Source organism: Dama dama, chromosome 24 (genome assembly GCF_033118175.1).
Source record: "Dama dama isolate Ldn47 chromosome 24, ASM3311817v1, whole genome shotgun sequence".
In the NCBI taxonomy this organism is placed as follows: domain Eukaryota; kingdom Metazoa; phylum Chordata; class Mammalia; order Artiodactyla; family Cervidae; genus Dama; species Dama dama.
Genome location: NC_083704.1, coordinates 28,460,339 through 28,475,337, shown reverse-complemented (window position 1 = coordinate 28,475,337; position 14,999 = coordinate 28,460,339). Strand labels below are relative to the sequence as shown.

General features: G+C 44.5%; 1 protein-coding gene across 1 annotated transcript in view; it reads right to left on the bottom strand.

The window, feature by feature from the left end:
* Nucleotides 1-2,477: 2,477 nt before the first annotated feature.
* IL5RA (interleukin 5 receptor subunit alpha) overlaps nt 2,478-14,999 on the bottom strand; it is a 61,579-nt gene continuing 49,057 nt past the window's right edge. Inside the window, exons 13-15 of the mRNA XM_061127768.1 lie at nt 8,847-8,943; nt 7,462-7,546; nt 2,478-3,070 (exon numbers count right to left, since the gene is read on the bottom strand). Coding sequence (XP_060983751.1) covers nt 2,984-3,070; nt 7,462-7,546; nt 8,847-8,943 — 269 coding nt within the window. The 3' untranslated portion in view covers nt 2,478-2,983. The remainder of the gene's footprint in view (nt 3,071-7,461; nt 7,547-8,846; nt 8,944-14,999) is intronic.

The window sequence follows — 14,999 nt, the reverse complement described above, 5'->3', positions numbered from 1 at the left end:
GGCAGGTAAGGTGGTCTGTTATTCCTGTCTCTCTAAGAATTTTCCACAGTTTATTGTGATCCACACAATCAAAGGCTTTGGTGTAGTCAGTAAAGCAGAAGTGGTTGTTTTTCTGCAACTCTTGTTTTTTCGATGATCCAGTGGATGTTGGCAATTTGATCTCTGATACCTCTCTGCCTTTTCTGAATCCACTTTGAACATCTGGAAGTTCACGGTTCACATACTGTTGAAGCCTGGCTTGGAGAAATTTGAGCATTACTTTGCTAGCGTGAGATGAGTGCAGTTGTGCAGTGGTTTGAACATTCTTTGACATTGCCTTTCATTGGGATTGGAATGAAAACTGACCTTTTCCAGTCCTGTGGCCACTGCTGAGTTTTCCAAATTTGCTGGCATATTGAGTGCAGCCCTTTGACAGCATCATCTTTTAGGATTTGAAGTAGCTGAACGGGAATTCTATCACCTCCACTAGCTTTGTTCATAGTGATGCCTCCTAAGGCCCAGTTGACTTCGCATTCCAGGATGTCTGGCTTTAGGTGAGTGATCACACCATTGTGATTATCTGGGTCGTGAAGATTTTTGTACAGTTCTTGTGTGTATCCCCCCCACCTCTTCCTATTATCTTCTGCTTCCATTAGGTCCATACCATTTCTGTCCTTTATTGTGCCCATCTTTGCATTAAATGTTCCCCTGGTATCTCTAATTTTCTTGAAGAGCTCTCTAGTCTTTCCCATTCTATTGTTTTCCTCTATTTCTTTGCATTGATTGCTGAGGAAGGCTTTCTTATCTCTCCTTGCTATTCTTTGGAACTCTGCATTCAAATGGGTGTATCTTTCCTTTTCTTCTTTGCCTTTAGTTTCTCTTCCTTTCCCAGCTATTTGTAAGGTCTCCTCAGACAATCATTTTGCTTTTTTACATTTCCTTTTCTTGGAGATGATCTTTGTCACTGCCCCCTGTACATTGTCACGGACCTCTGTCCATAGTTCTTCAGGCACTCTGTCTATCAGATCTGCCATTTCCTATCTAACATGCTCTCTGAGCCTCAGTGGTTGCATCTGTAAAATGGAAGCAATAATACTGACCACGTGGACTTCTCCGGGTTAGAGAGATGTATGCATAGCGTCTGGTGCAGCTCCTGACACCTGGCTCCCTTAACAAAGCACACAGTCTAGGGGCCTTGTAAACAACAGAAGTTTATTTATCACAGTTTTGGAGACTGGAAGTCCCAGATCATTGTGTCAACGTGCTGGGGTTCTGGTGAGAGTCTTCTTCCTGGCTGCAGAATGCCAACTTCTCATATCATCACATGGGGGAGAAATTCTTTGGAGTCCCCTTGTAGAGCAGGAATCCCATTCCTGAGCGTTCTAGCCACATCTTCCCCCAAAGCCCCACCTCCAAATGCCTTCGCAGTAGGGTGTAGAGTTTTAACATATGAATGGGGAGTGGGGCACATTTGTTCCCTAACACTTGGAAGTAGGCAGTAACTTTCAGCTGCCAGATCCCTATGCCTGTTGTCCTGGACCCAGTTTCCTGCCAGATGCAGTGGATGTTTATCAGGAAAACAGCCCCTGGAAGAATTTGGTAGTCAACCTTCCCCATTCTTGGATCGACCTGACTGACTAAATCAAGTATGACAAGCATGTAAAGAGTGGGCCCTGGCCCACTCAGAGGCTGTTCTGAGCCCTGTGACCTTTCCCAGTCCTAAGCTTCCTGCTCCAGGGCCCTGTGCAGTCAGCACTGTTTGGGTCCCTTCAATTTCCAGCTGCCCCTCCTGCCCCTCCTTTGCCCAGGATCTAGTTGCAAACAATATAGGAAGAGTCAAGCTTCCCTGGTGTCTCAGCGGTAGAGAATCCGCCTGCAGAGCAGGAGACCTGGGAAGAGCCCTTGGCAGCCCACTCCAGGATTCTTGCCTGGGAATCCCGTGGACAGAGGAGCCTGGCGGTCTACAGTCCAGGGGTCGCAAGGAGTCCGATAGAACTGAGTGACTAAACCACCAGCAGCACATGAGGGTGTCCGAGGCGGGATTCCTGCCTAGGTTGGGGTGTTTGGTGAGCACTGTGTAGGACCCACTCCAAAGCTCTGACGCTGGCGTTGATCCAGCCCTTCCTGACCAGATGCCCAGCAAGTTGCTCTGAAGTCTTTGTGAACAGACATCTCTTCAGAAAAGTCATTCTTAATAGGGTGATCCTCTTCCAACACAATTCCACCCAATGCCTTTCTCAATGTATTCCTGAAATATCAAGGCTGCCTTCGAGAATATAGTCTTCAAACAAAATCCTGTCCCTTCACTGGGTATAGATTGATTCGTTAGCTCCTTATGGTTTGAAATTAGTTTGTCTGCAGTGATGCTAACTTGATTGTTCCTCTCTCCCCCCATCCTCTCTCCCCCCATCCTCTCTCCCCCCATCCTCTCTCCCCCCATCCTCTCTCCCCTCTCTCTGTCTCCCTCTACCACACACACCCACACCCATACCCCCACACCCACACATTACTTGAAAAAGTATTCCTGAACTCAGAATAAAAGCACCATGGCTCCCACTTGCTGTAGGAAAGACAGCCTTGAATGCAAGTTCACTCTTCATTCCAGAATGGTACAAAATGCTTTCTTCCTGGTATTTTAGTTGGTTGTTACTATTGGTGGCTGACTGCCAGAGTAAACACAACCGACGTTAGTCTTAATAATGGTCTCTCTCACACAAAAACGTGTGCAGTGAGTAATGCAGATCAGGCGACTGAAGGGTGAGGAGGTGCTGCTGCCCATGCAGAGATCAGACCCGGCAGGATGGACGAATCAGTCACCCAGTGTGTGTTAGGAGATTGTGAGGAGGAATCCACACTTGTCAGGGATTTGTCTGGTTGCATCATCTTACAGCTAAATTGAGTGTCCTATAAAGTCCAAACTGCTCTTAGCTAGGAAACAGACTTTCCCATTGTCATCACTGAGGCTCGTGAGCATGAGCTGATTTTGAGAATGTTCCAGGGACAGTCAAAACACGGAGTCTTCCAGGGTCTCAAATCCAGCCTGCTCCACATAACTTATGACTTCAATTTCTGTTTCACTGGAACCAGTTTTCTGCAAAACAAAGCATCCTTCCTTAGATGTTTTCTAGAGAACTTTTCCATTCTTTGAATTTCTTTACAGTTGGCTTCAAGTCATTTTGCTCATTAAAAAAATAGTAAATGTTCACTGAAGAAAATATGAAAAATGAAGTAGGAAGAAGATCAAAAAACACCCATAAACTTACCTCCCAAGCACAGTCCACTGTCTCTTCAGCCCTTTTCTCTAGCTGTTGAGTTATCTTTACAGTTACATGAAGAGCTTTTAAGTTGATTGCTATTTGTGCAACATCATATCGTATTTTTAATTACGTACAGCCGGCCCTTTGTATCCATGGGTTTCACTCTTTTATATGAGGGACTCTAGCACCTGCAGAGGTTGGTACCCACAGAATCTCCTGGAACCATTCCCCCTGCAGATGCTGAAGCATGATTGTATGTTTTTTGGCTGTATCATTTTGAATAGCTTCATCGTACACTATTCACAGTTTACTATAGTCTTCCCCTAAATTGGGGTATTGTGTCCTATTTTGGCTATTATAAATAATGCTAATATTAATTATAAAATTCATGACAAAAATAAACCTCCTGTAAGAGATCATATTCCTCCACCTCCTTTACTCATCCAGTGTATTTTTTTCATATTTTTAACTGAAGTATATTTGATTTACAATGTAGTGGTAATTTCTGCTTCACAGCAAAGTGACTCAGTTATACAAATACATATGTTGTTTTTATATTGTTTTCCATTATGCTTATCACAGGATATTGAATACAGTTCCTTGTGCCATATGTTAGGGTCTTGTTTATCCATTCTAAATGTAACCGTTTGTATCTACCAACACCAGTCTCCCAGCCCATTCATCTCCCTCCTCTCCTCCCTCTCCCTAAAGTCTTTTCTCTATGTATATGAGACAGTTTCTGTCTTGTAGATAGGTTTATATGTGCCATATTCTAGATTCCACATGTAAGTAATGTCATGTGAGATTTCTCTGTTTCTTACTTCACTTAGTATGTTAATCTCTGGTTGCATCCATGTTGCTGCAAATGCCATTATTTCATTTTTTTTATGGCTGGATAGTATTCCATTGTATATATGTACCACATCTTCTTTATCCATTTATCTGTCGATGGGCATTTAGGTTGCTTCCATGTCTTGGCTATTGTAAATCATGCTGCTATGAACATAGGGGTGTGTGCATCATTTTGGATTAGAGTTTTGTCTGGATATATGCCCAGAAGTGAGATTGCTAGGTCATGTGGTAATTCTATGTTTAGTCTAAGGAACCTCCGTACTTCTTTTGACAGTGTCTGTACCAACCTACAAGTCCCACCAACAATGTAGAAGTCATTCAGCATGTTTTTAATACGTACTCTGCACTGGCAAAGGAGCCTGGTGGGCTGTGATCCATAGGGTCACAAAGAGTTGAGCACAACTGAGACGACTTAGCACGATGCTTCACTGGACACCATGTGATGCATTGAATATGCAGTGATGAACCAAGCAGCCATGCTGTCTGCCTTATGTACTTTGAGTGGTTTGTTATCTACTTAATCTTGGGAGGAACTCTCCCAGTTTCCAGTGTAGAAACAAAGAATGACTGGAAACCAGTCTTTAACAAATGGAAAGCTTAGAATAAGTTTTTTTTTCTTTTTTAAGTGAGACTTTTTTATTGTTCAACCAGCTCATCCCCCTCTTTTCTCCCTCCCTCTTCTTTCCTGAGTCTCTTGAGTGTAAAAAAATAATCTCTGACTCAGGCTTGGACAAGCAAAAGTGTATGTAATGGCCTCTCTAGGATGATAGCCATCCTCTGAATCCCAGGACTCTGGGTACCAGCATCAGGAGGAGCTAGCAGTGATGAAAAGCAGAGGGTTTCCTTTTCCATCAGCGGAAGGCTTCCTGGTGGTTTGTCAATAGCTCTAAAGGGCGCCCCCATCGTCATTGTAGCAGAGGCCCCCAAAGTGGATTGGTCAGGCCATGCTTTGGACAGAGGCTGTGATTGGACAGAGGCCGGGACGCCGCTGCCTGGGGCCCAGCCTGGGCAGCCCTGTACTGAGTCACTTGCTCCCCCAGGTGGAGGGTGTGGGCGGTAGGACTGGCCGCAGAAGGTGACACTTCATTTTCCCACTTCTCCCTGCTCCTCCCCGCAACCCCTCAGCCCTGCCCCATCCTCTTCCCCCACCCCCACTCACAGATCTGTTTTTCACCTGACCCACTGCAGTGTGGAGGAGGGAATGGCCACCCACTCCAGTATTCTTGCCTGGAAAATGGACAGAGGAGCCTGGTGGGCTGCAGCCCATGGGGTCACAAAGAGTCGGATACGACTTAGTGACGCGTACGTACACACACACACACTCTCTCTCTCTCACTCCACCACCCCAAATGTGAGAGGAGAGTGTATTGTCCAGAGGAGCGGCCTGGCAGTGATGGGCTCTGACATGAATCCTTTGCTTATTGTGAAACCAACCTGTCTACCTGGAGTTGTTCTTTATGCATACATGACTTGATTTTAATTAACAACAAACTTCAAGCATACACAATAAACTGCTAAGCCTGTTTCTTTTACCAACCTCAGAATATGCAAGGAAATTTTGGGGGTCCTGAAGGGAAATGAAATACCAGCATTAATATGTGCCATTAAGAGCCCAGGACAAACAACTGGAGTCTGCTGCTTAAACCACAGATGCTTTCCAGGCATGACTGTGCCAGAGTTAGAAGGGATCCACAGCACGAATTCACATGAAGCAACAACTTTCCCGGGGGGTGGGGGGGTGCACACTGGCCTTCCAGAAAAGCTGTGGGTTATCAAGAGCAAGCCAGAGGGTCCCCTGGTAAATGAGACCACAGGGGTGGGACTGAGCACAGGTGTGGGTCTTGGGCCAGCCTTGATCCTCCGCTTCGCTGGGTCAGTAACTGTCATTGGCTCAGTCACCCCAGATACCCAAACTGCTAACTGTAAAGGTCACTGCCTCCTGCAGTGATCCATTTTGGTGAGTGTCTGATCAACTCATCTTCCCCTACAGCTAGTCACCAGTTGACTTATCCAACCATGAGTCACTTTATCAAAGAGAAAACTAAATTTGTTAAGAAAACTCCTTGATGAGGGTCTGCAGTCTGCAGCCCATGGACTGAGTCTGGCTCACTGCCTGCTTTTGTAAATAAAGTTGTATTGTCCAGAGCTATTTGTATATTGTCTATGTTTGCTTTCACAGTATGATGACTGCATGATAAACATTTGGCCCTTAAACATATACTATCTGGCTCTTTATAGAGAGTCCCCAGGCCCCTAATGTAAATATCCATTCAGTTTAAGGACAGATTTGTCAAGCAACTGAACAGCACAAGACCTTGGTGATAGAAGTTAAAGAAAATCTAAATAAATAAGGTGAGATGTTTGCATTTACAGAATGAAAGACTCATTACTGGTAAAATGTTCCTTCTCTCCAAAATCACCTGATCAGGATCCCAGCAGCATTTTTTATTGAAATTGATACACTGTCTCTGAAGTTTGTGCTAAGTCACTTCATTCATGTCCAACTCTGTGTGACCCCGTGGACTGTAACCTGCCAGGCTCCTTTGTCCATTGGATTCTCCAGGCAAGAATATTGGAGTGTGCTGCCATGCCATATGAAAATAAAAAGGACTTGGAATAACCAAAACAACTTGTAACAGTCATGTTTGGAAGTTTTAAACTACCTGGTCTCCAGGTTTACAATAAAGCTTCAGTTTCGGGACGGTGTTGTATAGGGATACAGATAGACAGTCATTGAGAAATAGATATACACATGGACAGCTTATTTTCGGCAAAGAGACCAAGTCAATTCACTAGAGAAAGGATTACTTCTCCCACTTAATGCTAGAACAACTGAGCGCATGTTGATAAGTGAGTGAGTGATTACATCTAAGTGCTCTGAGTGCATAATGACACCTACAAAAATATATTTGGAGAACTCACTGGCCTGCTCTATGGTTCTTTATATTTAGAAACTAGGAAAAATTCCTCTGAAAAACTTAGGGGTAGTCAGGGGCAGAAACATGAATTCTTAAAACTTCAGAGTTAAACAGATCATTGGACGCATCTATGCCTGTTACTGTACAGAAAAGGAAGTCACATCTCCTGGGGTTGAAGGAATTGTCCAAGGCCAGTTAAAAGATGGCTGATAGAAAATAAAAATTCAGGTTTTCTGACTGGTGAGGACCCTCATAACTGAGTAGGGCCTTTGCAATATTCAGAGACTGTAATGAACATGTATTAAAACAGTTGAAGAGCTGAGTGACTAAAGCAGCGTGAAGACATCTGGCCTCCTGGGTAAGAGCCCTTTCCTGTAACATGGAAAACGAGTGACCCAGTGACAGGACCCGTTGGTCACTGGGCAGATGTGACATTAGAGAACCTTCAGTATTACCTCATTGTTGATGGTTACTAAGAAATCGTTAGCATTACTTTTTGGCACTGGAACAGGTGGAAACAACTTGGTCCATAAGTGGCATCTGAAACAGAGTAAAGGAGGGAGATAGATGAGCAAAAACAGCCTTTCTTGTGCTTTAATAGCTACTCTAAACATTGACCTGGTTAATCCCCAAACCTGCCAACTTGTAAATTCAAAATCTTCATTGACAGAGACTTCCAAGTACCTAATTTGTAATAATAGTTGAAGATCTAGGGGTACTGCAAGGCTTTGATGTGACTTCTGACCCAAGAAAGACAAAATGGCAGCTGCTTCATGTTGGTGCGTGTTATCAGACCTGACTTCTGACAGTGACGGGGTCCCAGGTCACCTGTGATGCCAATGTGCCCTTCCTCCCATGTGTTGGTTCTCGGTCTGCTTTTTTTTCTTTCCTGAACTGCCACCACCACCACCCCCCGGTATAGATGCCATCTTATATAACATTTAAAATAGTGAAGCTGTTTAATATAAGTCATTTTCGTTTGTAAGGGTTTTTGTTTTTGATGTGGACCAATTTTTTAAGTCTTTAACTTGTTACAATATTGCTGCTTTTTTTTTTTTAAAACAAAAATGTTTTAGTTTTCTGACTGTGAGGCATGTGGGATCTTAGCTCACTCATCAGGAATCAGACCCACACCCCCTGCACTGGAAGGCAAAGTCTTAACCACTGGACCTCCAGGGAAGTCCCCTAAAAGTCATTTTCTAAACTATGAAAAAGCTAAGATAGAACATGTTCTGCAGCCTCCTAAGTGGCACTTGACCTTCCTAGATGCCAGAAGGGTTGAGAAGTTCCTACGGGGGGTTGGCAGGCTCTAGGATTGGTTGCCAAATCTGTAAGATACTGTAGAATGTGGGAACGATCAGCTACTCTGGAGCCAGATAACAGGGGGCCAGGCCGGGAGTTGATACCTCATAATTGGGGATCATAACACAGGGGGCACTGTGGTGACTTCAGCATCCAGTGGGCTGCCTTCCATTCCCTGAGATGTAACGGACATGCCCTGTGGGCTCAACAGAAGCAACCAAGGGCTGAGTGGAAGACAGTCAAGGAAGCAAAAGAACACAGATGTAAAACCTTCACAGAAATTAGCGGACTGTTGGCAAATTCAGGAAGGGGACATCCAGTGACTGAAGCTATATTGAGCTCTGTCCAGTTTCTGTAAATCACGTTTCCCAGTTTTTTATTTAGTCCACACTCATCTTGGAAAGGCTGTCCAGGGAGACACAAAAACACTGTAGATTCTACCTGTTAACAAGAGCCCTCCATCCAGTGGATGCCTGGCAAGAATGTAATTCAATATTCAGATCCCAGTGAAAGCACCCAAAATCAAAAGAATACCTACATTCTGCAAATGAGTGAAAAAATTAACAAGATGAAGCAGATGGTCATCATAACTGCAATAAGGAACCACTCTCTCCAGGGCTTCTGATCATCCTTCCCTAATGAAAAAAAGAAAGGAAAATCACAGCTAGACGTAGCAGCAGGTAAAAGAAATGACTGCAGTAGGGCATCAGGAGGCCTGCGTCTGGGCTGCAGGTGCTGGGTGATGCTTAACTTTCCCGAATCTTAGATTTCTTATCTGTAAAATGGGGTGCAGGGTAACATTCATCTCACAGAGCTGGTATGAGAGTGAAATGAAACAATGGCAGTGAGACCATTTTTAATCTTAAAACATTATTTAATCACTGAACAGGTATTTATGGAATATATTCTAGATAATATTCCACCTGGATCTTGGAGTTTAGAGCTTTGGGTGAGTAGTAAGGATTTTAGATGAAAAAGCTATAAAAATGTAAGCCTAATCAGTAACCTAATTGCATTGCAAACAAAATATCTTACAAAGTTGGACTTTTAGAGGAAGTACAGTGTGGAATAATACTTGTAGGTAACAACAAAGGTATCAAACTCTGTTGAAAGTACTTTACAGTCTTGTTTAGTTGCCAAGTCATGTCCAACTGTCTGTGATCCCATGGACCACAGAGCACCAGGCTTCCCTGACCTCCACTATCTCCCAGAGTTTGCTCATATTCATGTCCATTGAGTTGGTGATGTTATCTAATGATAGCTTTGGGGGGGGGGGGTGTGTGTGTGTGTGATTTTTTTTTTCCCCCCATTTAAGGTACTGGAAATGTGTTCAAGAAAAACCAAATGATGTTTAGGGAATAATCTGCTTACTAAACTTCCTGATTCATTTTTAGAGAAGATGAAAATATTAAGTTATCTCTTGAATATACTGCCCTTTCTGGGTTTGTTTGTTCCTTTATTTACCCATCTAGTCAATATTTATTGAGCTCCTATTGTACATTGGACTCTATACACCTTGGCGGGAGACAGGGTTAAAAGAACCCATTTGAGACTTCTCTTCCTGCAGTTGAGGGAAGAACTCTCTCAGTAAATAAAGACAAAGGTAATTAAGTGACAACAGCTCTGAATACTGGGGTGAGACAGACACACTTCAGCAGGAGGTCCTAATCCTCACTTTGCCATTAACAGTTGCTTTAATAAAATGAGGGGTAAATATAAGTGCAATTTTCAAGTCCTTGTAAATATCTTAAGACTTGGGAAAAACCCCAAAATACATAAAACTCAAATCTTTCAAGGTGTCAGGATGGAGAGATGTCTTGAGGATTTAATGCTCGTGATTCCAGTGTTGCCTTGATCTCTTGCACTTTTTTTTTTTTTTTTTGCCTCCTGAGAACTCTTACTTGGGGTTGATCCTCTACCTCCCAAAAGCTTTAATCTCTCCTCCTTCATCTTTCCCCTTCTGCTTTCAAATATTCATAGAACCCTTTTTCTTGAATAAGCCATTACTTTGCTCCGCCATCTCTCTCAGTGATCATCAAATACCATCTTACTTTATTTCCTAGACTCACTTGTTGAATAAGAAACTCAGGCAGTTTCATTTTCCCATCTCAGAAACCACTTTTTAAAATCCCAGCTGACTTTTCTTCTGGTTGAAGCCAAAGAATGGTTGATTTCTTTTTGCAACTTTATCTTCCCTGACCTTCCTCTGAATTTCAGACTTGATGGTTATGCCCACCTGGAAACCAAGCCACTGAATCCTCTACCCAAATCTTCTTCTGCTTCAGTATAATTTCTGTCCCTCCTTCTTAATTTCAGCTGGCCCTCTCAGCTCAACCTTGATCTCTTGGTGTTTTTCCACTGTGGTCTGCTCTTTGAACTTTGAAAAGTTTGTTGAGCACAGCTTCATCTTTTAATTCTATGCCATCCTCTCCTGCATCTTTATTCCTGCCTATCTCTTGGTCTGTGTCTGAGATTGCCCATAGGTGGAACCCACTGTGATGTGCCTCAAAGCTGACAACATTCAAAATGAAACTCACATCCTTCTTCGCATCAAAGCAACTTCCCTCATGACCTCTCCGTTTTGGTCTTCACTCTTCCAAGTTCCCAAACTGGAATCCTTGGAAGTTACTTTGATTCTCCTCATTCAGTCTAGACCCCCGCCTCCTCTCCTCACTGGTTCAGTTTACATCAGTTCCTCTCACCCTACCGTAATTGTGAGAGAGGCAGGCTTTTGTTTATGGCTCAGTTTGCACCAGTGCATCACACGCAACCATAACTGTGAGAGAGGCAGGCTTTTGTCTTTGCCTTTGCCTGGTCTTGTGGTGAACGTGGCCATTCCGGCCCTCGGTTTCCTCATCTGTAAAAACAAGGGAGTTGAGATGGGACCCTTAAGAACACTCTCAATCCAGCACATTTTCCAGTACCCTGACTCAGTCCAGGGCACCGTCATTTTGTGTATCCTGATCTCTCACATAATTAATTTTGGTATATTTTCATTGGTGAAAGTAGAAGAGAACAAAAAAGAGAAGTCAGCAGTAACTGGCAGTCACCAGTAGGTTATTTTCTATACACATTTTTACATTCACTTTTTAGGTACCGGACACTCTGCAAGGGCTTCCTCTGTCATCTCAGTTGAATTCTCAAAGCAGCGCTTCAGGGTGGGCGCTGCCGTCCGCCTGACGGGTGGAGGATCCGGGGAGCCGGGGAGCCGGGGAGCCGGGGAGGAGCCAGGACGTGCTGAGCGCTGTGCTCTCAGCCAGGTGCGGCCCGACCCCCAGGCCCAGAAGGCTGCACGGCAGGCGCTTCGCAGAGCGCATCCTGAACGTTCCCCTGGGGCGGCAGCGTCCTCAGCGTCCTCTTCCCAGCCGGATGCCGCTTCCCTGCAGGGCAGCCCTCTTGTGGTGTCGCCTCTCAGTCGCCGGAGGTGGCTGTGTTTTCAGGCTGTGTCTCCAGGAGAAGGAGGCTGCCTTGCGTGCCCCTGCTCCTGCGGTCCCCTGGGCTTTAGTCGGGACCGAACCACTTGAAGCGACTCACTCTGACCATGGCATGTGAAAAGAGGTTTCATGTGTGTACAGCTATGTTATACACAGGCAGTAGCCACAGTTTGTAAAATGATGAAAACAGAGGCTCAGAAAGACACACCTTTTGTTTTCCCAAATACCACAGAGACTCCGTTGTTCTCGGATTAGTTTTCAGTTCTCAGGGTTGTCACCAAGTGTCCTGTTGAACCTAGTTTTTACTGCACGTGGCTAATATAAAGAGCAACTGGGATGAACTAGAATACCATCAAATCAAATAGTGTCTCACTGTATTTCCCACTCTGATTTCATGAATAAGGGACCCTGCCTGCCTCACTGCCCCATTTCTGAAGCTCACCGTTCCACACAGTGAGCTGTTATGCAGGTCCCCTGACAAGCACATTCAGAAATTCCACACTCGTCCACATGGGATATAAATTTAGCAAGGGTTATGTCAGGAGCAGACTTCCTCCTGTTGTCAGTGGGTTAGACAGGCGAAACTTGAGTCCTGCAGGAAGAATGAGCAGTGTTGTAAACATTATCAGGGCGGCACACTGGGTCCCATTGGCGTCTCAAATTGTGCAATTCGCTGCAAGCCGTGTGTCAGGGCCCGATAAGAGTGCCGTTTACTTGTGAATGTGGTTACACAAATCTTTTCAGTTAAACTACTCTCTTGCTGTTCACTTCAGTACTCGCATTGATAAGTGAAGATGCTCTATGAATTAGCAAAATTTAGAGAGACAACTGATTTTGTTTCTTTTGATTAAAAAAAAGTTGGTGATGCCTGCAAGGTGAGAAGCAGTCATGGTTCCTGCCTGGAAGAGGTGGCACTTGAGTCATTTCTCCCCTCCTGGCTTCCGCAGTGTCCCAGCTTTGTTTTAGAACCATTCCCTTACCACCACCTGAAGACAGAACTAACCCAGACAGCAGAGCTGAGGTCAGCTTTTCTTCAAAGAAAACCTAAACTGGCAGATAAATTTAGTGCAGGAAAAAGCGTTCACATATTCACTACCAAATGAAAACTACCTGGGGATTATCTAATGTTACATGATTTCTTCATGCAAAAATGAAGTTGAGAGTCAGTTATGTGACTAAATGAATTAAAGACAGCACCTACTCTGTCTTCTCTGGAAGTTGAGTAGGGGAACAGTCCCCACTCACAGTATAAATCCTTCGGGTCAAAATGAAGAATTTTACTTCTGTAAAAGTTCAGAGGCCCCTCAGTACATCATTCATTTGAATTTGGGGTCTCTGACATGGGAAATTTTCTGAGGAACAAGTATTTCCAGGTAACTTGAATCTTTTCTCTGACTCAAGAATGACTTTTGTGCTATTGAAACGGAAGCCACAGATGTTTCTTTTCAAGAAATTGATGAGCACTGTTTGGTTATGCAGAGGTGAGCTTTACAAAGAGGAAGTCACAAAGCCTGTCCTGCTCAGGAGGAGAAGCAGTTTAGGCTCTGCACCTTATTCTAGGATGTTCTCCCAGTATTGACAACTTGGAGCATTTGGGAGCTCAAGCTGTCTGGTGTCTTTAGTTTCTGACATCTCAGCCATTCAGCCTGGAGAATAAGGGAGCTAAAGAAATTTCTGCACCTGTTGTATGATCTGAGAGTGTATGGTGAGAAAGGGAGAGAGGGGGATAGATAGGACGGTGGTTGAAGAGACCCAGGCCCTGGACCCACAAGTCCCAGCTCTGCCTCTGGCTGCTCTCAGAGCTTTGTCAAATCTTCCCCCTGCTGGTGCTATAGCCCCACTTGTTCTTAAATTCTATAATCTTTATGGTTCAGACTGAGAACTCTTAGACAATCAGTTTGCTTTGGAGGCCTGTTCCACCCTTAAGCTCTTCCTATGAGCATGACTTTCAGGGATCCCATATTGATTTTGAATCTGATTTCAGTTTCAACCATAGTTTCAAAGGGAAAATACTCATTAGTAGATTGATGGGGCTCTTCCAGTGAAGCAGCCATAGTCGTTGTCTGTTAAGCCAACAGGCACTGGGAGGATGGGGCTGGATAACTGAGAGGATGCAGATTTGTTAGTGTACGAAGCCTCCTGTGCTTGCCGCTCATTGGAGGGGGAGACTGGCATTGTTTGTGAAGGGGCCCCCAAGAAGGGTCACAGACTTACAATGCAAACAGAAGTCAAGCATGCCTTTTAGGTGGATGAGCTTTCCAAGACAGTTGTCATGTGGATTTTGAGCTTCACCTGGTTTAGGGAGACTGAAAGAGGGAACCAGTCCAGACGTGGTGGACAGAATGTAGATAGTGCAGGACCCAGAGCAAAATGTAGAAAACTTGTACTGTGTTCATCTGGGGAAATGGGGCTCAGTGACCCAAAATATGGAAAGGACATGGAGATGCTTTGGGGTGTGTGTGTGAGTGCATGCGTGTGTGTGTGTGTGTGTGTGTGTGTGTTGTATGCACTCAGGATTCCCTAGAGGGATTGCTGCCAGACTGTTGGTCTGTGTTCATCTCTAGCAGGACTTGGTGGAGCTGAGTGGAAAACTCCTCTTTGCCATCTTCTTCTTCTTTGCAGACTTTTCCAAACAGCACCAAGGGCTGTGTGTCTTCTAGGGCCCCAGGCAACCCAGAACTTTCTTCCCTGCAAGGGGTTTGCAGGGCTTGTTCAGTCCACCTGCTAAAGCAGCTGAGAGCTGTCCTCACAGAGACTTAAGAAACGGGTGAAGCACTTTCCTCTGGCTTCTCGCGCTTGCAACGAGAGGTGTCCCTGAGCAGGGAGCCCTTGGGAGAATCCATCACCTGCTTTTGTTCAATAGGGATAAGAACTGACTGAGTTGATTCCTGTAAAGTGATCATCACGGTGCTAGTTCACAGTAGGTGTTCAATGAATCATAGTTGTTATAAATGTGATCAGGATTGAATACATTATGTTCAGCAGTAAGGCACCAAGATAATTTCCTTAAATAGTCAAAGCCAGACTAAAAATCAAGTCCTGTCAGAATCCTCAAAAGATTGAGACGTAAGCTCAGGCATGAAGGGAAAGAAGACACTGAATATTCAGGATCCTAGAGAGTAGGAGAGGGCTTCAGGCATGATGACTCTCACCCTCCGGAAGGTCTGTGTGAAAATGAACACCTTGGACAGCTCATAGGAGATATTTAGACTAGAGGAGCCTGAAGAGGTCAATGAAAATGTCCCCATTGCTTGGTC